This window comes from Acartia tonsa, chromosome 4, assembly GCF_053477335.1.
Source record: "Acartia tonsa isolate MP-2025a chromosome 4, ASM5347733v1, whole genome shotgun sequence".
NCBI classification, from domain to species: domain Eukaryota; kingdom Metazoa; phylum Arthropoda; class Copepoda; order Calanoida; family Acartiidae; genus Acartia; species Acartia tonsa.
The window spans coordinates 10,557,000-10,584,913 of NC_137263.1; the positions used below are offsets into that span (position 1 = coordinate 10,557,000).

The 27,914-nt window shown below is 31.9% G+C and overlaps 2 protein-coding genes across 4 annotated transcripts; both read left to right on the plus strand.

The window, feature by feature from the left end:
• On the plus strand, nt 1-12,724 carry Cog4 (conserved oligomeric Golgi complex subunit 4). Its single transcript, XM_080156289.1, has 20 exons — nt 1-110; nt 569-636; nt 1,069-1,136; nt 1,466-1,586; nt 1,833-1,904; nt 2,585-2,726; nt 3,146-3,484; nt 3,859-3,927; nt 4,759-4,837; nt 7,387-7,463; nt 7,803-7,864; nt 8,314-8,383; nt 8,631-8,719; nt 8,986-9,067; nt 9,423-9,473; nt 9,814-9,960; nt 10,200-10,446; nt 10,690-10,836; nt 11,563-11,753; nt 12,198-12,724. Exons 1-20 carry the CDS (start codon nt 30-32, stop codon nt 12,261-12,263), a joined length of 2,268 nt encoding a protein of 755 aa, XP_080012415.1. The 5' UTR covers nt 1-29; the 3' UTR covers nt 12,264-12,724.
• On the plus strand, nt 12,613-27,730 carry LOC145316019 (phosphatidylinositol 4-phosphate 5-kinase type-1 alpha-like). 3 transcript variants are annotated; one of them, XR_013878264.1, is made up of 15 exons: nt 12,613-12,739; nt 13,070-13,246; nt 13,930-14,114; nt 14,460-14,537; nt 15,711-15,828; nt 17,392-17,613; nt 17,912-18,461; nt 18,774-18,891; nt 19,216-19,350; nt 19,460-19,588; nt 19,911-20,206; nt 20,797-20,894; nt 24,334-24,423; nt 24,599-24,779; nt 25,138-25,269. XR_013878264.1 is itself a non-coding variant. In XM_080156288.1 (14 exons), exons 1-14 carry the CDS (start codon nt 12,710-12,712, stop codon nt 24,653-24,655), a joined length of 2,283 nt encoding a protein of 760 aa, XP_080012414.1. In that variant the 5' UTR covers nt 12,613-12,709; the 3' UTR covers nt 24,656-27,730. The 3 variants fall into 3 exon arrangements, 1 of the variants encoding a protein (XP_080012414.1); XR_013878262.1 differs by having other exon boundaries at nt 25,067-25,200; XM_080156288.1 differs by having other exon boundaries at nt 24,599-27,730.
• Nucleotides 27,731-27,914: the final 184 nt, after the last annotated feature.

Genomic DNA, 27,914 nt, shown 5'->3' on the forward strand with positions numbered 1-27,914 from the left:
AGATGTGTTTTGTTTTGTTTCAGAATTAAATGCAGCCTAAACATTCCCAGATTGATGTAAATTCTTTGAAAAATATACAAGATGTTAAAGCTGCATTTGCCAACCTTTGCAGGAAATATATTTTATTTATATTATAAAAATCATTGCATAACAAATTTTTGCCTAGTCGTGACGTATCAGGGGCCGTAATTAAGCAATTTTTTTCATCCCCAATTTGCCAAAAATTTAGCTAAATGGGGTAGATGATATGTTGTTTTATAATGTAAATAAAGATATCCTTCACTTGCTCCTTATCTAGAATCATGCTCCATTTCCTTGGTTTTGATTTAATGGTATGGTAGCAAGCATATTTAAGGAACCTCTCTATACTCGATCTTTTAGGGGTATCTTGTCTTGAATTAGATCGTGTTTTACATAATCATATTGGTTGAATTGTTTGTGCTCAATGTCACTGTCTAAACATTCAATGACCCAGTGTAGAATACTTTAAAAATGTGCCCCTCATCCCCTATAATTCTTTTTAATCTTTGATAATTAAAACTATAAATAAACAAAAATAAAATTTTGAAGAGATGAGGAGAGAGTGGAAAGGGAACTTGATGAGATACTCAATAAACAGACACCACTTGAAATCAGGTAATATATATTTTCTCATTCTCATCCTACTCCATGACTACTTAGGTTGAAACATTATGAATTAATCAAAACATAAATTCACAATTCATTAGGTACATTTGTAAGTTTCCTTGTTTCTCCATCGGTAAAATAATTCGATTAACTGTTGTTTGATATGACATTTCATGTACACAGATAATATTGCCTTCAGCACAACTGGAACATATATTATATATGGCTCAAGTAAAGTAGGTGATACCTTACTATACTTTTAAAAAAAGGTTAACCTTACAGAAAAGCATGTATAGATAGTAGATACAATTGTCAAGGTCTGGGGGCGAAACAACTTATATCTTTTCAATTCAAAACCTTCTTAAAATACAAGTTTGAATGATTTTCACATATACAGCAATTGTATTTATTTCATAATAATAATTCGTAAATTAATTTTAGATTGGCTCCTGTAACCACTCTAGCTCCGCAACTCAGGGATGTTAAATCTGAAGGAGAAAGATTATCAGGTAGAACTTCAAACTTCAAACTGTTAAAAAAACATTTTATACTTGTAGGGGTTTATATGGAAAACTTTTCCCTCATGCATTATATACCTCGGTTAAATTGTTTTTTTTTAATAAAGTTTTTTTACGATGTGCTTTTGAGTTTTTTCTTGATAGATTGTTTTTTAAAATGCACATATTGACAGTAGAAATTTTTGATAGAAGTTTTTTATACCTAAGGATTTAACTGTTATTTTTGTTTTAAAAATTGACTAGGTACCTATTTAAAAAATGTATCTGATATTTCCATAAAACTAATACATTCAATTGTTACCTATATTTTTCTTTTTTAGAATTAATCAGTCATACTGCTTTGTTAGCAGAGAAAGTCAGTGCTAAGGTTAAAGTTCTAGACCTTGCCAAGAGTCGAGTAGCGGAATGTCAACAACGCGTTCACGATCTTATAGACCTGAGGTAACATTACTTATATAATTTTTTAATGGATATTAGATCTTATGGAAAACTATTCTTCAATTTAATGCACTTAAAATAATTTCCTTTCTTTTAATTTTGATTTCAGAGGAGCGGAAAGTGTGTCCCACTCCTCAAGAAAGTAGTCTATAATCATGAAATGACTTTTTATTGTTAAGCTTGATCCGGACGGACGGAAGGACAACTCACGGTGAGGCAGACACTGTTCTACTTTGTACATATTTTTAGACGATGCAGTGATGGTGTTGTTGCAGCTCTAAACGATGAAGACTATGAACAAGCTGCTGCTCATATTCACAGGTCCCACAAATCTTTAATATTATTAATATCAGAATAAAAAAGTATTGTTAACAAACTAACATTAATATATTTTTTTTGTGCGGGTTGAACATGAGCAGGTTTTTTTCTAGGGAAGGATTGTTAGCCCCACCCAAATTCCCTGGACTGGGTGAAGTGTCAGCCCTTAATAAGTTCAAAACTAATTTTCGAAAAAAGAAGAATTTCTAAATGTTTCTTATCCAGGGGTTACGTTTTTTTTTAATAGTAATTACATAACTCAGAGTAAAATCTCCAGTGATTTAATCATTATTAAGCTTGAGTATAAGGTACCTATTTGTTGGCCCCTTAAAAAAGGAAACCCCCAAACAAACCCCCTAAACATATAATGCATTTGACGGAATGAGGGTGTGAAAGTTGACCTCACTTCCAATTATTTTTAAACGAATATTTGGGAGGGGGCAATTACACCCAATTAGCTTCGTAACCAGAAGCACTTTGAACTTTTACATAAAAGGGTTTGTTACCTTTAACCTATGTATAGGTAGGTAGTTAAAATTAATCGCAATATTTCTTGCTAAAAATCAGAAAACTATAAATTTCCGTAAAAAATCTGGACGAAATTGAACAAAAACTTAGTGTGTTTAATTGTAACCATGTATGTATTGCATCAATGCATTACCAATTCAACAAATATTTTATAGGTTTCTGGCTATGGACGAAAATGTGCTGCGTCTCACTTCTCGTGGGTTGGTGAAGGAACAAACCGGTTTGGATGATAACAAATCAAGCAATGAGTCAAGTCTAGATCAGAGTATTGCTACACTTCATCAAGCTGTTAATAAAGTAAAAATTTATATAAATAATACACGAAAAAGGGGGAGGTAGGTTGTGCTAAAATTCCGTAAATGTGAGTTTTAAGAATTTAGAATTAATAGAAGTAAAACTCTAAAATTTGGCATGTCAGTTGCTTTAATCGGGTATAACCTGGATATGTACCATAGTGTACTACATTAGAGCAACTACCATACCAAATTTTAGAGTTTACGGAATTTTAGCACAACTTACCTCCCCCTTATACTTATTTTTATCCTACCACTATAAAAACATGCAACGCTTATTACCATGATAAACATAATTATAATTTATATTTGTTTAATAAGAACAAGTTAATGACTGAAAACTATCTGTTGATTGCTAGATCCTAAGGATTGGACAAACGGACGGACATATATTCTATTTTGTTTTATAGATTATTTTTTAAGGTACGCGGCATCGTAAACCGACGATTTGACGAAGCTGTGGCGGCCGAAGATTTAGCATCAATAGAAAGGTTCTTCAAAATATTCCCTCTTATCAACATGCATGACGAGGGATTGAACAAGTTTATGTCCTACCTGCGCAGTAAGCTCGCCATTGCCAGCAAGGACAATCTGAAACAGGCTCTGGACACGGCACCAGGAGACAAGCGCAGCAATGTTATCTTTGCTGACACCTTGACGCTGCTGTTTGAAGGCATTGCCAGAATTGTAGATATTCACCAACCTTTGATAGAGACGTATTATGGTCCTGGTAGGATACCAACTGTTATGACTTTATTACAGGTACTTGTTGTTTGAAATAATATTATGGTTTGTTATTGCTAGCTTAACTGCTTATACTTCTTAGTCACGTGTATATCTTCACTTTCCTCAAGAAATTAATTTATGAATTGAAGTAATACATAAGTATAAAAATGTTTTAAAATAAAGAGTTTAAACTATTTATTATTTCTTTTTGAAATTTTAGATGAAGAATAGGATGTTTTCTCTATGTTATGTTTTTTTTTATAGCTTTTACTAAAATGAATAGCAATTTGTGGGATTTAATTTTTCGGCATCTAGCAACTACTTTGGCGACAAGGCTGGGTTGTTAGTAGATTTAAGTTCATAAGAATTAATCTTATTTCTTGTGTTAGTAAGAAAATATTTTTTTTTAGGAAGAATGTGATAAACAATCTAGTAAGATATTTTTGGAGTTTAAGAAAAGACGAGGTATTGCAGACAAGGTACGTAGTTTTTAATAACATAATTGCGTGAAAATTCCTTCACTTTTTGTGATTGTATAAAGTTGCTTTTCTTCTTTATGTAGGGATGGAAGAAACATTTATCATTTAATTAAACTTGTAAAATAGCATTAATCCATTCATATTTCAAAAATCATCTACATTAGTAAAAAATAAGGCATAATTGTTGAAAAATATGAATTTTTTTTTACCTGATTCAAAATTTCCAAAGGCAATTAAAGAGCAATGGAAGTATTAAAGATTTTTTAAAGCTGTTCACTGGAATGTATTCAAAATTTTTCAATTTTTTTTCTCTTCGCAAAAAAAAATTGAAGCAAGGGGTAATTGTCTGATTGTTGGTATAAAATAAGACATTTAATGTTCTTTTGATTATTGACTATAAATATTTTTAATTTTTTTTACCAATATTAAGTTCCTAAAATGTATTTTATTTATAGGATGTGTACTTTCATAAAATGATTTGAACTTAATTGAGTTTTTTTATGTGTCATTAAAAATCCTTTCATGTAGAATTGATTACTAATCACAACCAAAAATGAGTCATAATTACATTTTTATAATCAACTTGAGAAAGCCGTCAAAAACAAACTAGAAATTATTAATATAATCAAATTATTTTATTTGTCATATGTTTTAGTAAGTTAGAGATCCGTGACCATGTTAAATACATTCGTTTAAACCAATACGTTTAGAGTAATGGCGTGCATAAGGTGGTTCAGGGGGTTGTATTCACCCTCCCTGGCAAAATTAAAGGAGGTGGATACACCCCCCGTAGCAGGGTTTACTTCCAGATCAAAAACCCTGTGTGTTTAGGTGAATCGTATCCGTGATATTTCACTTGGAAAATCCGAGGAGCACAAGCTACAGGGAAGAGATCTCGATGCCTTGTTAGGTGAGTTTTTTTTAAAGGGAGGGGGAGGGGGGTAATTTGTTGTGACAAATACATCTAAACTTTTTTTATGAAGATTGTTGATTAGTTGATTATAACCGTAACGGATATAGCCCTGTTAATAAATTAAAGCAAATAAGAATCGTCCCATTTATTTCCAACTTTGCATGATTATTCCTGAAATAAATTTAAAGGTAGCCATTCTGTGTTGGTCAATATTCGTTTGTCCATCTGATATGCCGATCTTCGTATTTATGATATTTCCATCCTTGTAAAGTATCAGATAATTCAATATTTGAAATATATTGAATAATGTCAATATAAAGAGAATTAGATGTTTTGACTTTAAACAAGAGATTTGCACAGCTGTTGAATAAGATTTGAATAAAATAATAAGTTTTCCAATATTCTTGTAGAGGGAAGAAAATACACTTTACTCTTCAGTTACATAAAATAATAAACATAGCTACATTGCATTATAATTCAACTACACAAATATTAATTTTTACATATCTATAAACCAAATGTATTTACTACATAAAATACATAAATTTAAATAAATTAAAATAGTATTTTATAATATCTAGGTAATATAATACATTAGGCTTTTATTAGAATAGTAGGTAGTATTTTCTTATAGAATGTAAATTATTTTTTAAAATTGTGAATGTTAACTAATCAATCTAAAAACCTTAATCTTTAAAAATATTAAGGCTATTTGCGTGATGAAAACAGGTTCAATATTTCTTTTTTTTTTTGCATTTTATTCTTCCAATATCTCTAATCCATCTGTTAAAAGGATTAGAATGGATGGTTGCTATACCTAACTGAGCCAGGCTGTGCAGTTTTCAGAATTATTCATTAGGCATCTTTTACGTAAACGTCTTTTATCTAGAAATTTTATCATCTTTTATAGATACTTGAAAAGGAAAGATATTTGCCATTTCAATTGTGTAATATTTGTGTTAACTCAAGAATGAATTTTCTTTGATTTAATTTTTTTAATACTAGCGGCTGTACCCCTAGCATCTAGGGGCTCTATATTCGAAGGGCAGAAAAATAGCCTAAAACCATACCCAGACTTATTTAAAAATGATTAGATAGCCTAAAACCATCTTAGAGCCTATAAGAGGCTTCATTGTAAAGAAGGACCATATCGGCTCAGCGGTTAGCGAGATCCTTCGCTACAGACAAAAAAACTTATTACTTTATATTATAGGATTAGAAAGTTACTACCTAAATAAGTTAAAGTAGGTCTATAAAAATGAACGTAAATTAAACCTACTTTGGACTGCCAGGGTTGCTATAATACCTGCAGGACTGCTCTAAATTATATTTATTTAATCTTTTCTAATTTAAAATAAGCATAAATCCTTGTTGAAAATTTCGTTTGTGACCCAGATGAGATTTGAGGGAAATCGCAATAAATGATAATATAAATCGTGGAACAAAAAACAACTTTATACCTATTATCTACAAAAATTTAAAACTTAAAAATATTTTACATTCTAACCTTTAATATTGATTTATTTACTAGAACAAGGTTGCGTGTGAAAGAAACATAATTTATTATACAAAATACATAATGTTGCATTTTCCCTAATTACTATCTCTGAATCCTTACAACATCAGTTAGAGAAGATTTGCATTCATTGTGATCCATCTCTACAAAAGACAACGATGATAAAATCCTTAAAAGCAAAGCGAAGTTGTTATCAAAAAAGTTAAAAATCAGCCTTCTTTAAATTGACGTACGGACTTTCTGGTAACGATTATAGATTGCAACGCTTTCTGAGTCGTAACTAACTATTATAGAAATCAGCATGCAAAGTTTGAAATCGATAGGATAATTCTAATATGTCAAAATTAACGAAAAGAGCTAACCGTTGTTAGGTATGGACGGCCGTACTGATGGACCTAATTATAGAAAAGCTTCGTTTTTAAAAATAAAGGGAATTTCATTGGAATGTTCTAGTTTAAGTAACATTATCATGTACTATGTATTTTTTTCTTGCTTTAAGAGGTCTTAATGGATTTCTTCTCCGAGAAACATATCAGTAATCCTGTCAATGAATAGAATATATTAAATTGAAAATATGAGAATGTCTGTTTATCTCATACAGACAGTTATTTATCCGTGTACGCAAAAATTAGAAGGTTTTATTTAACCCAACCTTCATGATAGATTAGCAAAAAGAAATAAACCAATTATATGCCTCAAAAGTTTTTAAATTGGATGAAATGCACATTAACAATGCATTTTATTTAGATCGTTTTCGGATTTTATCAAGATATGTGTAATCTAAAATATAAAAAAACTGTCTTGTTCTGTCTGTCTTTATGTAACGCCAATTACTCTAGATATCTCTACATATTTTTGCAATGGAAAACTAATAAATACATAAGCGTGAATTAGGGGGTGCCAACACCCCCTTTAATGTTGAAATATGGTAGGACTGCCTTCCTAATAATTTCTCCCCCTAAAGAGTTGTACACAGACCTGGAAGAATCACCACCTGTATATATATTTAATAACAAACGTTTCTTTTCAGGTGAGATGACCTTGCTACAAGCTAGAGTGGAAATGTATTTTAGATTTGTAAGAAAACGATGTGCTGCGGATATTGAGGTGAATATAGTTGAAGTTTTAGAGGGGAAGGGGGATGATAGGGGTAAATATAATAAAAGATAATCAATGATTCATAAAGCCCTTTTGTAGACCTTAAGTAGTAAACATTAAAACGGACTGATAAACAACAAATTTTCTATTTCAAATTGTAAATGGTCGTTTCCAAACTTTTCAACTAGGTAATAATTTTAATTTACAGAAAAGGAAATTTTGTTTATCATCGTAGAGGATGTATATCAGTTTATCACCCCTTGTCCTATCCCTTAAGAACCTGCATATAACCAACTAATATATATCTTATTTTCAGAATTATAATTATATGAATGATCATATTTTAAGGTGAGTGAGAAGGGAAATTTAGAAGATGTTGAAAACATGCTTATTTCAAGTCAGCTTAACAGGTAAGGTTAATTTTTTAGAAGTGTACCTATTCAACAATTTTTTCTAGTGTAAACCTATTGCTCTTTCTTAATCTTACATCAACTATTATTTTAATTTCATGTGCCTTATTATTTAACAAATTAATCTTTGTATACTTTAGGGTGTTTCAAAAAAAGGCATATTCTATCTCCAATTATAATACATGAAATAAGCTAGGTTTATCCAGGGGCCGTGATTCAGCAAATCAATACCATTTGAAATGATGAAAATTTGAATATTTTTGTTGCGTAATGTTGGCGTAAAACTTGTTTTGTTCTGAAACTAAAGGAAAGTGGGTAAGAAGGGGGGGGGGGGAGGGAGAAAGGAAGTGGGCTGTGGAGATTTTCACTTATAATCTCGGCCCTGCCCCTTGTCCAATGAGATGAATCATCTATAATGAGGAAATTCTTAAACCCATTTTTGTATTTAGGGAATGTCAAGAGTGTATGAGTGATTATATACTACTAGAACACTTCTTTATGTCAGAGAATATTTCTAAGGTAGGTCATATCATGAAGGGCTTTTTCACTAGAAGAATGTTTTTTTTTACTCCAAGATTTCCTCTTAGAATATAATTCTCACTGAAGAAAATATAATTTTGTTCGTTAGTTTTTTCCAAAATAATGTTTCATTTTAACAGTAGGTACCTAACAAGAAATGAATAGATTAAAAAATTTAAGTTTAGTTTCTTTAGGGGAAGGGGGCTTGCTTGAATCCCCCTTTATATTTTTTTTATTTGTTGTTCAGGCTGTTGAGCTTGATACCATGGAGGCAGATCAGCAGACAACATCCATGCTGGACGACGTTTTCTTCATTGTCAAGAAGTGTGTCAACAGGTTGGTTCAAGATTTATTTTTTTTTCTTCTTTAAAAGGCAGTTCCACGAAGACTAAGATTTGTCATTAAGAAAAATGAGGGATTAAATATATTTTCTGATTTAAGTTGATTGTCATATTATAACATAATTTCTTGGGTGTCTTGATGACATATATTTTAAACTCTTATTTGGTTTTCATAAATTTTTTATAGAAAATATCAACAAAGTTTGTTTGATGTTTTCTTATTCATAATTTATTCCTAAATAAGATTCATTGTGTTTATAGGGCAATCAGTAGCAACAGTGTTGATGCTATCTGTGCAGTCATCAACAACGCATGTACACTTCTGGAATCTGAATTCTGTCAGGTACAATATTTCAATAAATGTGTATAGATGTATAACTACCTGGCCCAAGAGGTGTGGACCTTTTTCGTCAGTTAGCAAATTGCTTCCTGTTCTTTTGTAACGAATTGGCTGTTTTTATATTTCCGACGCTAATGGTCATTTTTCAAAGTCGGCACAGGGTCCACACCCCGTGGGTAGAGTTACTTATACCCCTCTATTCTTTTAGTTTTCTAGCATGTTGTTGCTCATTTTTTAACTTTAAATGATCATTGCTAGTGCTCTGAGTAAAGCAAATATTTTTTGTAATGAAATATTATTTCCCATACAACCTGCAACATTTTCCAATTAAATGTTAAATTGTTTTTATTTGTTTTAGGTTTTTCAGAATCAAATGAAACTAGGCTTTCCAAGCACATATCTAGATCAGGCATGTTATTTTTATCTTTCAATCATAATAGACTAATGTAGTAAGCCCTAATTACGTTTAGTATTACCATCATGTTACTGTTAAATCTCATTGAAAATTTTATGACTTTTAACTTCGCCTCCTCTCTGTAGGGAGTCACCTAACATTGCCACCTTTAAATGTTGCAGTAGATAAAACAGAACCATAGTTTTGTGGCATGGAATATTATTTAATGAGGAAATATTGTTTTCATTTCTTGACTACTGAAACTAGCTGGTTGGGGAATCAATCCATCTGTTTCAAATACACAAACTCCCTACCTTTTCTATAATAAGATATAAACCATACGACAAACTGTCAGGCGTATACTGTTATTCAATCCTCCCTGCAGCAGGGTAAACTAGGAGGTGCCTCTGACACAGAAAAACAAAGACAGCTGTTCCTGGCGTATCTGAACAATGCTGAAACAGGCACTGAGTACCTCAACAGGTTGCAAACATCAATTCAGGTACGTAATACGTGATACTTCACCAACTTAAAATGATAAAAGCTGTTATATAAATATAAATATTTTATCTTTAATTGTTTGTGTCAAATGAAGCTTATGGGTAATACTATAAATTTTACAACTTTTTCCCTTCTGATAATAAAAAGAAATAGAAGGAAAGTGATCTTTGTTTGATAATAAGAATATAGCTTTATAAATTGGTTATAATTAAAATGAAGTGCATATTGTATTTTATTCAGAATGACACTGGTAATCTAAGATCATCGTTAAAGCCAAGACAGGCTGAAAAAATCGAGAGCTGTGTGTCAGGCCTGGCTAATGTGACCGACAAGCTGCGCATTGTCCTGGACACAGGCATGGGCGCTCTGCGGACAGCGGCAGTGAAACCAAGTTTAAAACCGTTGATGCAGGGATTTTCCTCCACCTCACATGATATCAACGAAGCTGAGTTTGCTGAATATGAAGCTAATGATCCTTTTGTACAAGGTAACATTAAAGTTTAAAAAAGAAAATTGGATATTTTTTAGTTAAAGAAATGCAATATTAAAGTAATGTTTATTACAAATTCTTGTTTTTTTGTTGTAAAATCATATTTTTAAAGTTCCCTTTTAGGCCAATTAACATAAAAAGCTTGTTCCATCTAATATTAACAAAGAAGCATTAATTTACTAATAAAAGGCAGTTCTTTCTGTTTTGCATGAGAAATTATTTTTTGTTGATAATTTTCAGGTCTGATTCTTAACCTGGATACATTATTGAAAACCTTCAAGGCTGGTCTTACTCCTGGAAACTATGAGAGATTTGTGACCCTTGTGGCTGGAGAGGTCACTTTACTTCTTGAGAAAGCAGTTCTTAAGTCAACTTTTAGTAGATTAGGTAATCTTTATTTCTTTTTTACTGACTAAGGGGGGGGGGGGAAGTTCTGACACATTTGCGTAAACGGTGAGTATAGGCTTTATCTTTGGACTGAGAGGATAGGTTATTAGGGATAAAATCATTCTTATATGATGAATTTCCCCCAGATTTAAGATTTTTTGGATAGGCCTCCAGGTTCCGGAGCTCCAGGCCTCCAGGTGGTCTCTGTACAGGTAAAAATGAAAAAAAAAAAAATTTTTAAGTTAAAAATCAACTTATAAAACAAAATATGCATATTTTTTCTTCAAATATGTGAATAATATTAAAAAAGATGCATATTTTGTTTTATAAGTTGACCTGAAACTTTAAAAAAAAATTTTTTTTTTTTCATTTTTACCTGTACAGAGACCACCTGGAGGCCTGGAGCTCCAGAACCTGGAGGCCTATCCAAAAAATCTTAAATCTGGGGGAAATTCATCATATAAGAATGATTTTATCCCTAATAACCTATCCTCTCAGTCCAAAGATAAAGCCTATACTCACCGTTTACGCAAATGTGTCAGAACTTCCCCCCCCCCCTTACAGGTTTTTTTCATTTCGTCTGCATGTGCATGGTGCGGGTATAAATTAATTTTCTAAACAGATAAAATATGAATTAATGATTATAAACCATATAAAATTTCTTTTATTTTGATTGATCGAATTAAACAATCATTTTCATTCTTTTCACTAATGGAATTATTTCAGGCGGGCTCCAATTTGACAAGGAGCTAAGGTCACTGACCTCATTCCTGACCTCTGTGACCACCTGGTCAATCAGGGACAAGTTTTCTCGTGTGAGCCAGATAGCCTCCATATTGAATGTTGAGACAGTCCAGGAGGTGACTGAATTTTGTGGGAGCCAGTCAAGTGGTACCTGGAAGCTCAGCCATGCAGAGGTAAAGAGGATTCTATGGATTTTTATACATGTATCTATCAAATTATCATATTAATAATATAAAGAAATTAGTAAGGTAAAGAATGTATCTCGACTGCGCTAATGTATTTATTATTACTTGGATCTTAAACCAGATTATCTAAAAAAGTGAAACTCTTAGCTGGCTAAAATAACGATTTCCCCCACCTATCCACCCTTTTACCCCATCCCATCCTACTTGATTTATGTTGCAAATAATATCCAAAAAATATTATTTTCAAGTCTTGATATTTTTAAAACTACATGGTAGAAAATTGAAATTCTTTCAAATATATGTCCTGTAGATGTAGTTTAAACTATTGAATAGAAAAAAATATACAGTTCACTAAATAAAGTTTAAATGCACTTCGTGCAACTACCCCTTTAGTTTTGTTTTCATAAAAATGCATTAATCTTATTTTTTTAGGTGCGACAAGTTCTAGCATTACGAGTGGATTTAAAACAAGAGGAGATAAGAAAACTAAAACTATAGTAATAAAATTATTATTATTTTATTATTTTTTGTTTATGGCAATAAGAAGTCAACTTATGTGATTAAATATCTTGTTAATAGGGTGATATTGACCAGGGAGTGATAGGTCATCTGAAGATAAACTGTTTCGCTTGAGCTTTTTTCCCGCCAGTCAAATTCATTTTAAAGACATTTCAAATCTAGTTTTTTGGTATGTAAGTAATTTTAAAAATATGCTGTATTATCCAGTTTAAATGGCGGAAAAGTTGGATGTAAAACAGATTAACTATCTCTCCTTGGTGCCTAACTACTGTGATCTTTTCAGAGTTCTATTTTGTTTTTATTTATTCTAGTGTTTTTGTTTGGATGAGTTTATTTTAACTTTTATACAGTATTTTTGTTAAAGTGGGTGATGCTTAGAATGAGTCTTATAATTGCATAAATTTTGCAGATAAAAATGACAAAAAATGAAAGAAATTAAACAGTTTGAACATGAGGTAATATTTTATTTTGGCAAAAACAAAATATTTTTAAGATGAATGATTCAATTGTTTTTTTTTGTTTTTTAAACAAACAATAAACACGGATTTAGTTATTTAATTTGATTAATAAACCAATTGTTATAAAATTATCTTTAGAAGCCTAGAAATGAGATTTAATGGAAATATTTAGCAGCAAAGCTACTCTACAACTTTAACTAGTTGTCTTAGATTGTCCATAATTGTTGGTTGGTAACACATCTTTGCGTATTCATTGCTTAATTGGATTGTAGCTTTATTTTTACATGTAGAAAATGCACGGTATTTTTATTCTATATACTATTTCAGCCCGAAAAGAATATTGATAAGCTGGCGGAGAACACCGTGGTTATAGCTGTGAACGTGGCGGATCCGCCTGACCAAGAGGATTATCCCGCCTCCGAGGCAGATGCAAGTCTCAACCTTAACAGAAATACTTCACATCTGTCCTATACTGGCAATGAGACCAGAGATGGAATTGCTAAGGTAAGACTAGAAAATAGGGGTATAGTCCTTTCTACGACATCCCTCCATAAGGAGCGATTCTTCGTATTTTTCACAGTAGCTTTTCTCCTATTTCTAGCCCCTGCGGGGGGCTCTAACCCTGCGGGGCCAATTACCTAACCCTGTGGGGGCAATCACCTAACACAATATAACCTAACCTAACCTAAAATAACCTATAAAAAGCCATTTTAAAAATACGAAGAATCGCTCCTTATGGAGGGATGTCGTGGAAAGGACTATACCCGAAAATAGAAATAGGAATGAATATTGAATTTAGAGCTACTTAGAATTTTTAATATTTTTAACGCCGACAAGAATAACTGACATTTTCATTTTAATACTAGTTATATCATCAATACTTCCTCCTTTCCCTCTTTTTCAATACCATGTTTTATTGATCAAAGGGTTCCTCCAACCCTTAATGAATCTAACCTACTCGAAAAATTCATCCAAAAATCCAAGTATAAGTAGTCCATCTTTAAACATCCTAGAAAGTTGAAATTCATTCATAGCTTTTCATATTAATAAGATAGGATTATGTTAAAAAATTATAATAATTGACGATTTGTTTCTATTTTATCGGTCAATAAAAGATGTTATTTTAAACAGCATAATACTGGATATGCCAAAAATGTTTCAATGCAACAAAATACTTTTTATTTTAGGGCAAGAAGTTGGGACACAGGCGGGAGAAGGACGGTGAGGTCACGTACAAAAAGTTTGAAACTACCCAGCTGATGGGAAGCATCCAGCTGGGCATACACAACAGTGTGGGCAATCTTAACTCGGAGGAGGACAGAGACTTGTTGCATGCTGACTTCTACACCATAGAGACAGTTTTCTTTTCCAGGTAAACATTTCATCAACTTTCGTAAAAAGGAGTTTCCTTACTAACTTTAAAATAATTAGAGAATCTAAAGATGTCTAAAATCATTCACATGATGCTTTCTCTGTGTCTTTTTTCCCTTAGAATTGTTTCTTTTCCAATGGTCAAATGCCACCTTTAGCATGTCAAAGATTTTTTAGAAATCTGTCTAAAATGCTCGGAACTTTAATTACAAAATATCGACCAATTTGCAGGAGTTAAATATTATAGTGTCACGTGTGTATAATACCTTTTCAATGTTAGTTTATTAACAGTAAGAAATTTTTCCTATTCCTATAAAACCTTTATTTACAATCATTGTATTTTCAGGGATGGATCTCAACACAAGACTCCAGCTCATAATTATTCAAATTTTAAATTTAGAACATATGCTCCTCTCGCTTTCAGGTGAATAATACGTTATCCGATACGTTAATCTTTTCATATCGTTAGCAAGATATCTCTCTGTTTACAATAAACTTGTGTGTATTTTGAAATTTTAAGGGCTCCTAGGGGATAAGACAATAAACTATCTATAATACAAAGTAGCTTGATGTCTGTCCGTCTGTCTGTCTGTCTGTCCCTTAAGATCTCGGTAACCACTGAACCGATCGGATTCTACTCTTCAGGGAATATACCTACTGGTCCTGTGGTGGTTTTAGGCTATTTTCTTGGGGGGTGGGACACGCCTAACCCCCCCAAAAATAAAAAAAAACCACCCCCCAAAAATTTTTTTTTCTTCATTTTTTGTAAAATCTCAGTAATTGCTGATCAAATTGGGCTCTACCCTTCTGGTAATATATACCTACTGGTCCTCTGGTGGTTTTAAGCTATTTTCTTGGAGGGTGGGACACCCCAACCCCCCAAAAAATAAAAAAATCCCCACTTCCAAAATTTTTTATTTTTCAAAATTTTTGTAAACAAAAACCAGTTATTGGGGTGGGGGAACCCCACTGCAACATGGGGCGAATCCCCCCCTCCAAAAAAAACAAAGAAAATTTAAATATATTTTTTTTATTTTAATTTTTGTGTAGGTTTAATTTTTACGAATTGAAATTTTTGGGTTTAATTTGTACAAATTAAAATTTTTGTGCGTAAAGCGCACAACCTGGGTTTAATTTTACCACCGAGTAATTAAACAAAGAATAATTTTTTTGAATATTTCTATTAAGGAGGGTTGACTTCCCATAACTGTATAGGGCGTAGCCCCTAGAGGCTAGGGGCGAAGCCGCTAGTAGTAAAGATAAACAATTGGTGGAAAGTATGGTGGACACTGCTAGTTTTCAATACAATTCTAATCAATATTTAAGAATTTGGGTTTCATAATAATTTAATGTCAAATGTCCCCTTCCTCCCTGCAAAACTTTCAATGCTTAGATTCTCTCCAATACCCATTTTCTCCATTTAATGATTACTTTCGACTAGTTGCTGGTTTTGTATATTGAACACAAAGCATGCAATGTTAATCTGATTGAACGCTCTTTTGTAGTTAAAAATACTTAAAATACACTTACCAAAATGTAGAAAAATACCTTGACTGACTTAAAATGTCACAGCTTCTTAAAGTTGACTATTTTACAGGAAGTTTCGAGATATTTTCGAAATCGACCGAGAGAAGTTTCTAGTGTCCCTGTGTGCAGAACCTATGGTAGAACTATCCAATCCTGGTGCTTCAGGCTCCATATTCTACAGAACGCAGGTAAACTTGGCTGCTTCATCCTTCTGGTAGTTGTGGCAGGACAGTATGTTATAAAAACCATAATACTTATTAGTCTTTAAAAAGCTTGTTACCTAGGGTAAAGCGGGGCGATCTCGGTTTTGAGGTGAAGTCGGTATTTTTTTGACCACCTTCATTAAATGACATTTTTCTCCATGTTCTAATCGACTGACAGAAAAAAACATAAAATCAAATTTGTTCCTTATTAAATTGCCTACAAAAAAGTATTAAATGAAATTTTTGTGAGATGAATTTTTAGGGTACTTATTGGGTCTTAAAGTCGGACGACAAAAAAATTTTTTTTCGATTTTTTTGCTTCGGTCGGAAAAACGGTAAGTTGGACAAAAACGGGTAAGCTAGAGCTTAGACGTCTTCAGGGGACTTATTAAGAATCTAACAGGCTATCCATTTCCGTTTAAAACTTTAAAAAAGCTTGTATAGTTTTTTCTTAAATCGACTAAGAGTGAAGCGGGGCGAATTCGGTTTTTTCACTTTTTATACTAACTTTTTCAATTTTATATAAAAAAGTGAAATTTTCGAGAAAAAAAAGTCAAATTTCTCGTACTTAAAAAAAAATTATTTTTTTTTTGTAGAAAAAATTGTCCGATCTTCATAATTTTTTTTGTGAATGCTCTTTATTACATTTAGCAACTTTAACCTTTAGGGCATGCTGTAATTAAATCAATATGTCATAGGTTTTTTGAAGCTGGAAAATCGACCACAGATTTTGCCAAACTTTTCTTTTTTTCAACTTGATTTTTTTAGGAAATTTTGCTAATAGAACTAATTTTTTTTTGGCAAAATCTATTCAAAATTGCCTGAATTTTAAGGATCAGGCCTTTAAAGTCATAAAAAGTTATTATTTTCTAGTAGTATTTTTATGTTTTTTATCAAACATTTTTTGAAAAAAAAGTCAAATTTCGCGTACTTAGGAAAAATTTTTTTTTTTGGTAGAAAAAACTGACCTATCTTAATAAAATTTTTTGTGCATACTCTTTATTACATTTAGCAACTTTTACCTTTTGGGCATGCTGTAATAAAATCAATACGTCATCGATTTTTCGAAGCTTGAAAATGCCCTACCGACTTCGCCTCAAGGCGGGGCGAAGTCGGTGCCGTTTTAGAGATCAATTTTGACAAACTTCCCAAAGTCCTAGGTTTACGTCCTTTTAGGACTTGATCGACTTTTCCGAGATCTTTCTACTGGTCTTGGTCCCATTTAAAAAAAATAATTTTTACGATTTGCAGGTTCAAAAAACCGAAAAAAACACCGAGTTCGCCCCGCTTTACCCTATCATTCTTTAGGGTTAAATTTATGAATTAGCCACTAGAGTTATGTTATTAGGTATTGGATTTCTTGTGGTGTTTAAATTGTGAAATAAATTAAATGCGATGATGAGTCTTTAGGGATAAAACAAAGTTTGTGTGGTTAGATGAACAATTTTAGTTTGTGTGTGTGATTTTTTTTACATTTTAATCATTTTAAGGACGTTCAGGCGTTGTTAGCCAGATTCTATTTATTTAGACAATAATATTAATATTTAGGATGACGAGATAATCTGTAAAACTGTTTCCCATAAAGAATCTAGATTCCTACAAGAAATCTTACCAGCCTATTATTTGAATCTTCACCAGAATTTCAGAACATTGCTACCTAAATTTTTCGGCTTCTATTGTTATTCTTGTAACACCAAGAATGTTAGAATAGTTGCAATGAAAAATCTGATTCCCTCAGCTTTAGAAATACATCACAAGTTTGATCTCAAGGTAAATAAGACAAAACTTCTAATAATAAGCAAAAATATAAATTTCCAAATAAAACCCATTTTATTAAAATGATTTGATATCATTTACCTTAGCTGGATCTTTAAATCATCTTAGTGGTGAGCCAGATCGGGGTGCGCCGAATTTCCGCCAATCACAGCGCGGCATTTCATAAAATGCTGTGCTCTCATTAGTGGAAAGTTGGCTCACCCCGATCTGGCTCACCACTAAAATGATTTAAAGATCCAGCCCTTATTTAGTTGATGATAAAATATATACCTAATGATATAATATAATTAAGGGATCAACATTTGGTCGTAAGGCTGACAAAAAAGAGAGACGAAAAAGCAAGCCCACCTACAAAGACCTAGACTTTAAAGAAATGTATCCAGATGGCATTTTCCTACATCCAGACATCTACAATGCACTGATGGATACAATAGAGCGTGACTGCAGGGCCCTCGAGTCTCTCAGAATCATGGACTACTCCTTGCTACTTGGCATACATATCTGTCAAGACTCATCAGCTCCTATCTGTACGACAGGACCTGGTGTGGATTCTCTGGTTGGGTACAGTGATGATCCAGCGGGATCCAGCGGAACTGATGATAGTGAGAACGGAGAGACACACGGTGGCGGTTATAACACCGATGCGGGTGTACGGCGCAACCCACCGCCGCTTGAGATGAAGCAACGGTTGATAGCCCATTCAACGCCGCTTGAATCCATTACAGTAGACGTAGATGATCATTATTCTATGGATGGAACGGCAGAACAGGCAGATAAAATATCAACCTGGGGAGGAATACCTGCCAAAACTAAGAATGGAGACAATTTACTTATTTTTCTAGGTAACTTTATTTTATTTTGTTGAAAATATTTTTCTGAAAATTGATCGTTAATTTAATAATTTCCCTTAAAGATTTTAGGCGAGCACCGAAATGAATTAAAATAAAGGATATAGAGTAGTTTTTTCCTATCCCTAGGTGGCTTTATCTGCGGTGCCCTTACCCTGCGGGGCTAACCTCTATCCAATATAACCTAACCTTACGCACGCCAAACTCCCGGACCCGTTATTTTTATTTTGTGCTCGTCCAGACACTTTGAGGAAATCGATGATTAAACAAAATAAGTGTTTTACATTTAAGTATATAATTTTGTAGGTATCATCGATATATTACAATCTTATGGAATAACGAAGAAACTTGAGCACACGTTTAAATCTTTAATCCATGATGGGGATACAGTTTCTGTTCATAGACCATCATTCTATGCATCAAGGTAAGGCATATTTAAAGTAAGATAGATGAATACTAAGTATATGTAGGCGTGTTGCCTCTTGTTGAAAATCATTTAAAATTATAAAAATCTAAAAGATTTGCTACCTATCAGTTGCCTTAATGTAGTAAAATGTGAACTAGTAGGGAAATGGAAGCGAAAACGCATCTGCCGCCAAAACACTTTTTTCACCGCATTTCATTTTTATTGTTATTTTTGCCGGTTATAAAAATAAGCCAACCTAATATGCAAACATTTTTTAAAATTTGACTATCAAAGGTATGTTCTTATTTCTTGATTCTTGCTACAACAAAGCACTTCTTTTAGGTTTAAGAATTTCATGTCTGACTCCGTGTTCAAGAAACCTCCGTGTCCGTTGAAGCCAACGACCTCTGTACGCAGGAGCTTGTCTAAACGAATTTCTAGAAACAAGGACGAGGAAGTAGCAAAGGCACCAGTCAGGTAAATACTTTTTTTGGTTAAGGGGGGGGGGGGTGGTATTTGGTTCCGTCATAAAAATGAAACATTCTAACTGTTATTATGAAACACCATTATACTCTTTTAATTTCAGGGCCGAGGTGCCTACCCGCCGAACCCAATCAACGGGAGAAGCCCCGTGCGTAGGATCCGGAGGGGTTACTGTCATCACTATTGGCAGTGATAGCGAGGAATCTGTTGGCATACTTCCCTCGGTACTCAGGTAAAAGACCAATTCTAGTGGCGTAGCTTTCTCATAATTTATAGAAATAAATAAGTAAGACAGGGAACGATAAGTGGACGTTTTCCAATAATCATGATAAACAAATGTACCCCATAAGTAAATTATTGTTAGAAGTGTTTAGGTAGTTATTAAAGGTTTGTACTTTCCCAACAAAATTTACTAAAAAGCGTGTTAGCTGTTTCTAAGTCAATACATTAAGTAGGACTAGATAAATTGCATTAAGCTTTATGGAGACCCAAAGTATTTTTTATATAAGAACCATAGTTGCCACTTTTCCATAATTTAAATATTTTCTCCATAGGGACAAGCCAAGAATCAGCTCAACCCCTTTTAAAGGTGTATCATCTCCAACCTCTACAACAGCTCCAGTTCAACTACCACAACACATACACCACCACTATGGCAACAACACAAACACAACAATAAGCCACCCGCTTGACAATTATCCCCGGCCCTTGATATCTTCACGTCCGGACGTGGCCGATGTTGTGGCGGTTAGTTGTACGCCGCCGCCGGATATTGGCGGCGTGACGAGTGGTGATGAACGGGTCCAGATATATGTGCCATCGCCGCAGACTACGCCCTACAGTACCATAGGTAATTAGAATATTTTCTTGTTTTCTTTGGTTGTTTACACGATTTAAAAACTCTCATGCTAATTCTCATAATTGCAAGGCCTTTTCATGGAAATTTTGGTTAAACTGTTTCGACTGTAAATGCAAACTTTTCATAATATCAGGCATCTAATAATGTAACAATAGTGACTTATTATGTCGTGATGCACGCAACCATTTTTAAAGGGGGGAGGCGGATGTGCCACTTTTTGAAACCAAAACTAAAAGTCAAAGGAACTCAACTAAAAAAAAGAAATACAGGTCTGAGATTTTGCATGGCAGTTGCTTTATAGGGTTACAATATGGAACAGTGAAGAAACGGCGGTGCAACCGCCGAAAACCGCCGAGAAATTGCAAAAAAAATTCGGCGGAAAACGGCGGTTTTCGGCGGTTGCGCCGCCGTTTCTTCACAGTTCCATATTGTACCCCTATATAGCAACTGCCATGCAAAATCTCAGACCTGTAACTCTTTTTTTAGTCGAGTTCCTTTGTTGTCTTTTAGTTTTGGTTTCAAAAAGTGGCACATCCGCCTCACCCCTTTAAAACAACAATAATTGAAAATAAATAATACAGGTAAACATGATGGGCGGGAGAGTCAGCGTAGTGGAGTCATGTTGTTAAATTACACCCGTCATCACGAGACCATCAGTTCTGTACAGACCGCTTCAAAGGTAAACAAATTTAATTTTTTTGCCATTTTAACTAATAACTTATGTAGTATTTTCTATGAAGGCTAAATAAAGCTTGTCGTATACCAACATTAAGAAATAAATATTAGATTTTAACTTATACATTTATCGAAAAGGATGATTTAAAACAGATTTTTAATCATATTAGGTGTAGCCTTGAAGTAACTATTTTGAATTAAATCAATTTAGTATGACAGAAAATATTAAGACAGTGTTTAGCAGCCGCGAAACCCCCGTTTTATATACACGATCAGTAATATTTTTTTAGCCGCCAAACGGCAGTTACATGTCGTCTTGTTAATGACTTTGAATGCGGCTGCCGAACCTTGCAATAGCTAATTAAAGTAATGTCAAGAGCTATTATTTTTATTCTGTATTGATGTTTTTAGCCATACCTTGCCACCCGCCTGACAGCTACCCCGCCACGCCCACGCCTCCATTTTCAGCCAGTTACAACTCCCCGCCACAAATACACGCCTTTATTTTCAAATTTTTGTCCCCGGGACCTATTTTTTGAGGTCGACCAAGCTTTTTCAGCTAACCAGAGCTTTACTGGTGTTAATTGCCTTGATATTTGTGAAATGGTTAATTATGATTCTAATGATGATAATATTTCTATAAATAATGAATGTATGATTCACAACACTGACGTAAGTTCTAAACTTTCTGAAATTGACTGCTCTATTGTATCTCTGTGCCTTAGCCATAGTAATCAAATTTCTACTTCTTTCTGCAGTTTAAACAAGACATCTCCTACTGGTAATTTTAACAATCCTCCTAAAATATTACGTCTTAATATCGACGATAAATTCGAATCTAAAAGTTATATCAAAGTTATAGACAAGACTTTCAAGTTAACCCATAAAAATTTCGAAAACAAAGTAGAGAAATATGAAAATGTTCTTTGTCCTAGCGGGTATTTTAAAGAAAATAATTTACAAAATGTTTTTGATACAAAAGAAGCCAATTGCGTAAACAATTCAAAGTTTAACTATAACAATTTCTTAGAAGATCCGCTAAATACTCCTATTGTTAATGAATATAATAATCTTCACCAAATAAATAATAATCAAACTCCTCCTGGGTTTAAAGAAAGTTTATGTAAAAAAGAATATTTTGATTTTAATAATTCATGTATTAACTTAAATGATTTTAAATTGAATTCATCAAACAGACACTCAGATCCAAATACTTTTCCAGAAGTGGATGAATTAATAGGTGACGTTGATATTGACAAAACTGGCACTAATGAAAATCAGCTTACTACAAATACCACTACTTGCGTACCTTTATACAGTGTTAAAGGTGATAAAAACAACGATAACAATAATAAAATTGAAGTTAATTTCATGGGATTTAATGAAAATGGAGAAGTTGATATTAATTTTTACGAAGAATGTTCCAAAGACAACAAGTTCGAAATCTTAGATACAGAAAATAATTTCCAATTTGATGATTATTTAAATTGTAAAACTCCAATATATACAGCAAATGACTGCTTTGATAATTTATCTGATGGTCCTGGGGACCCTGAACCGCCAACAAACATGAGTGTCGGGATGGCGCCACAACATGTAGTTAAACATGGAAGCAATGATCCCTCTTCTGGATTGACAAAAGTATCATGTTAACTAACAAATATTTGGTAAATATTCTAAACAAGACAACACTTGCCATGACAATACATATTGCTGTTAAATTGTTATGTTCAACTTTGTTACCCCTTGTTTTTAATATTTCTTAGAAAAAAAGAAAATTATCTCCATTCTTTTCGTCTATTTTCATAATAAAACTATGATCTTTTAATAACAAAACCATGACAACTTTACATAACGTCGGAATGGACACCTAACCTAACCTATTTTAGACCATCTTATAAGTTTTTTTTAAATGCCTAACCCCTGGGGGGCTTATTTGTTCATTCATATCTTAACCTAACCTAATCTGTATAGAAATACTTAATAAAATTAATATTTTAACACTCCTGCGTTTGTCCACTCCGACGTTTGGGACTCCTGCGTTTGTCCTGGAACCGATTAGATTCCTATTTTTAATATCTTTCAATATTTTATTAGAAAACATGTTAAAAATCTTACTTGGGCTATGATAAACTAAACCTCTTTCGCTTTATAAATAGAGATTTACTAGACAGCTCAACTTAAAATCATAATATTTCTGTTTAGACAATAATTGCAAATTTTGTTAATATATAACTAATCATGCACATAGCTTAGTTTTTTGCACAACAATTTTTTTGCGTTGTTTATGTTCATATTGAAAACAATCTTAATCATTATTTTAAAAGTTTATATTATTAGATAGATTTTATTCTTCCTGTTATAACAATTGTTAGGGTGTCTGATCGTATATGTACCAAAAGTCTCGCTTACATTCTAAAAGTCAGGTTTATATTTTTGAGTGAAGTATTCATTCCCCACTCAATTTAATACCTTTAGCATAGCTAATGTTTTGTTCAAAATGGGTTAGAATTTCTATTTTTAACCATACAATATTATAGTAAAAGAATAGGGGAGGCACAAGCTATATGTAACATTACCCACGGGTTGGAGACCCTTTGCTGTTTTTCAATTAGGTCTTTAAATATCAGCCAATAGCGTCAGAAATATATATATAGCAAAGTCGCTTTAAAAGAGCAGAAATCAATTTTCTATCAGACGATAAAGGTCCCCACCACTAAGGCCAGGTAGTTGTCTGGGTTATACTTCTATTTCTACAATCTGAATCAAGTAATGTGCCTGCCGAACCCATCCACCCATTGTCTTACAAATATATTCTCAACAGTTTTTAAGGATAATACTATCAAGATGTAACAAATATAAAGGGGTAGTTGTACGAAAAGCATTTGAACTTTAATTTAGTGAACCACATATTTTTTCCTGTTCAATGGTTTTAATTACATTTAAATGGCATATATTTCAAAGGATTATAACTTTCTACATCGTAGTTAAAAAAATATTAAGTCTTGATATCGTTATTTTAACTATACATACGTATTAGACATTTTTGGACGTAACTCAAAAACCGCCTGGTGGAAAGTTTTATTTTAATTTTCTTCAATGCTTACCTATATTTATGTACAAAAACATTTAAAAGTTCACAACTCCAAGTACCCCAACTCGTTAAGTGAACTTCGTGCAACAATCCCTTTTAGTTTAATAATATAGGTACATTAATTATTTTGTACAAAGTTACTACTTGTTTCCATATGTTATTTTTATGCTTGAGGACACGTGCTAAATATAAGACTTACTATAGAAAACTATATTTGAAGAATAAATACAAAAATGTTAATTAAAACAAAAGTCAAAACAAGACAATTTAGATAATACTAAACTGCATGATATAATTCATATTTCATTTCATATAAATTGTTTTTCGTTTGACCAATATATCTTTTTAGATGGATAGTAGAAAAAGCGTCTCAGAATTAAAAGAATCATTTTTAGCCCAAACGGAAGTATCTATGACAACTAGTCAAGTCACTTCACAGGTAAAATTAAAATGTATGCCTCAAATTCAGGTTTAATTTTGATGTAGATAGGCTGCTGCTGGCCTTAAATTGAAAGCAAAATTTATTTCATGTATACATTGTTAAAAATTATTTATTTTAAACTGAAATCGAGTTTTAAAGAAACAAAAAGAAATTGACATTAAATTTTTCCTAGGATGAACCAGTGAGTATATCCCAAGTGTATATAGAAATGAAGACGGATCAGCAGTAGAAACTAGAAATATTTTGTAACCTTTATACCAAGTCAACATAGAGCAGGAAAAAAAGATAACATGTATATTTTTGTGAGAGCCACCTTTATCGGCGTATATTTGTATCAGCTGTAATTAGCTAAGGTAACGTAGCATAGTATGGGCCAAGTTTTACAGGATAAAATATTGCATTATTCTTAGACTAATTTATTCATACTAAAGGAAACAACGGTCTCAAAAGGCTTAGTCAATATGAAACTAAGTACACCTTCTTTTCAAATGGATTAGAAAAGCTTATTTTACACAGTACATGAGCTTGATAATCAGAATGTGTAAAGAAAATTTTTTGTTATTGTAATCCTAAATAATATGAATAAAGTTATAATATAGTCTAAGATAATGTAATACATATTACCCATCTTATTCTTGAGCTTCCGATGTGACCTCTGAAAATTTCGTCCTCAACAAAATTTAAAAAGAAATTTTAATTAAAATGTAATAGGTAGATAATTTACATTAAAACTGTATTATCACATGTATCAATAGACAATTGATCTTGCCAGTATTTAAAAGAAGACAAATATTTATATTATTATATGTAACCAGGAATGCAGGAATAGGTCAATGAAAGATAAATTAATATTTTTTCAAATTAAAGCAGAATGAACAAAATTGTACATAAATCAATCTTCCTCTGAAATAAAAAAAGTATTTTTATATAAATTGTCTTGTATTGACTAATCCCTGTATCTATGTAACTGTGTAATATGTGTTCCTAATTGTTATAAACCTCAGAAATCATAAGAATTTATTACTGTAAAATAATATTGTATAAAACTAAGACAGCTAGTTTGTTTAGAAAAATAATGTCTACTTATCTGTACTTTCTCGATATAAAAGTTAAAAGCATGCGAAAGTAAGCTTTTTTATTTTATTTACATTTTAAACCAAAGTAAGAAAATTGAATCTTAAACAATCTTTATTATAAATTAATTAAAGGATAAGTTTGATTTTATTTCATGTTATCTAGTGTAAAAAATATTTAAATTCTGCCAAAATGTGAGAAAGACAGAAACTCAAGCTTTAACCTTATTAAATCTTAGTCTCATATTCTTCTTTCTTGCTCTACTTTTCTTTTTTATTGTACTTTATTTAGACTCTTATTTATTTAGAATTTTGATAATATTTATTTAGGAAAAAACAATGCAACGATTCAAGTAAGATTATATGATAAAATAATCTTTTTGTTGAGGGTTGTATTTTTTTTTATTTCTTGCTGAACTTGTTTCTTTAGATTAGATAATATATCATGAAATTAGAAATATTTTTATATAATCATTTTTCCAAGAATTTGGAACGTAAAACCTTTTTAGCAGTTTTTCATATTTGAACTGGACAATTTCTTCAAATTTATTTGCAAGGAATGACGTCCAAGCCTTTTTGAGGTAAAAATTTTATGTTTGGTTGAAAAATGAATAGATTTAACCATAAAATTTCATTTCACTTAAAAATATATTTAAACTCAAAAATTAAGGTTTTACTATCCTTACTGGAATTAACTAAACCTGTGCAAAAATCATATCCTTCGTTATTATCTATCTATCTTATTTATACAATCCTTTTACTGCCAAAACCTAGTTTTAAAGTATTGAAATGGAAGACATGAATACTCCTTGTAAGTTTAGGTTTAATTAAGATTATAATGCTCATATTGGGCGTATATTCCAATTTTGTAGATGTATGAGATATATGTATTTTTTAAACTTTATTTGTGTTAACTTTTTGTCCTATCTTTAAAGAAATCACTATCTTTAGGGTGTAATTATGAAGCCATTTTATTTTATATACATTATTTACAAGAAGCCTTTTTCAGTACTTCAATAATATATATTGATTGTGAAGTGAAGTTCTGTTAAAGAGCTAAAATAGGTAGTTACTCTTTAAAAGGAAATATTTTCATACTCATTAACATAATGCTTCTTTTGCTATCTCTGTGATAATTCATATCCTTTTAAATAATTAGGGTTTGTATTATTTTTATCTCACCTTATCAAGTATCGCGGTTAATTTAATTTTTCAGATTTGTTTGTTGTGAATCTATTGAATGGAAAAAAAATAAATACTAAGCCACTAATCACCATTTTCGGGATTTGAGGGATATTGCATTTGAAGAAAAATATTTTTATCTCTCCTTATTTTAAAGCTTAATTGATTATGATTTTAAATTACAACTACTTTACTGTACAAGTAATATGTTTCAGTCACTGATGTGAATTTTTTAAATACAACAAATAATTCTTCAGATGCATGTAATCCCTTTGAATATGGAACTCAGAATTTTACATAAATCACCTTTTCTTAAATAATAATAACTATATTTTCCTTTAAGTTGAAACCTACTTATTTTAAAAACAGAGGCACAAAAAAACATTAATTGTGCTAAGACCAGAAAATGACACATACTCATTGAATTTAATTTTATTAGATAGGGTTTGAATAATGATTTATTAGGTACCTCTGTCGCAAGCTTTCAATACTCTTGTTGCCAACTAACCAAAACTCAGGAAGGGAGAGGAAAATGGCGGTTTATTTATCGTTCATTGTCCTATCTCTTCTATAACTTACTCTTTTTTTAATGTACCAAGTATTGTCTTCTATCTACTATCCTTTATACTTGACAATAATCTACTTATATTTGTATTTAACAGTCAACTAAAGTGATTAATTAGGTAATATTTAAATTGATAAAATGGGGAGCATTTCTCGATAAGTTTACCACAAGAAAAATATTGTAGAACTACGAACAAATGCTTGAGTTCTATTAAATTCTTTTTTTATTTACTTAGGAAAATTTTTTAGTTTGGCACTTTTATTTGAGAAATGCCCCCCACCCTTCACTCCTTTATTGATTCCCATAAAGTTATTGCTTTACTTTTGTATAATTTATATAAACTGATTATTGTCTGATTATCTGTTTCTCTTGCTGTGTTATTTCCATTCATTTTCCCTGCAATTTGCGCAAAGTAAATTGACATTGTGGAGAATGTTAAATGTAGAATGTGTAATAATAAAGTATTGTCTATTTCCAGAACAAATTCTTCTTTTCTACTATTATAGTTAGGTAGTATACTAATAAAAAATTTAAACTTTATACCATTTCTTTGTAGCTTTTTTACATACACATGAAAATGTTTTAACTTCAAAATGCAATTATATCCATATTTTTTTATTAGTATTAAGCTTTCTCCCTGAAAAATCTTTTAGTTACAGGGGAGATTG

Excerpts from the sequence above, each read along its gene's own strand:
- Cog4 (XM_080156289.1), top strand. The coding sequence starts at position 30 with ATGCAGCCTAAACATTCCCAGATTGATGTAAATTCTTTGAAAAATATA. Across the intron at positions 10,447-10,689 it reads TAATGATCCTTTTGTACAAG|GTCTGATTCTTAACCTGGAT; the intron begins GTAACATTAAAG and ends GATAATTTTCAG. Across the intron at positions 10,837-11,562 it reads GTCAACTTTTAGTAGATTAG|GCGGGCTCCAATTTGACAAG; the intron begins GTAATCTTTATT and ends GAATTATTTCAG.
- LOC145316019 (XM_080156288.1), top strand. The coding sequence starts at position 12,710 with ATGAAAGAAATTAAACAGTTTGAACATGAG. Across the intron at positions 13,247-13,929 it reads CCAGAGATGGAATTGCTAAG|GGCAAGAAGTTGGGACACAG; the intron begins GTAAGACTAGAA and ends TTTTTATTTTAG. Across the intron at positions 18,462-18,773 it reads CAATTTACTTATTTTTCTAG|GTATCATCGATATATTACAA; the intron begins GTAACTTTATTT and ends ATAATTTTGTAG.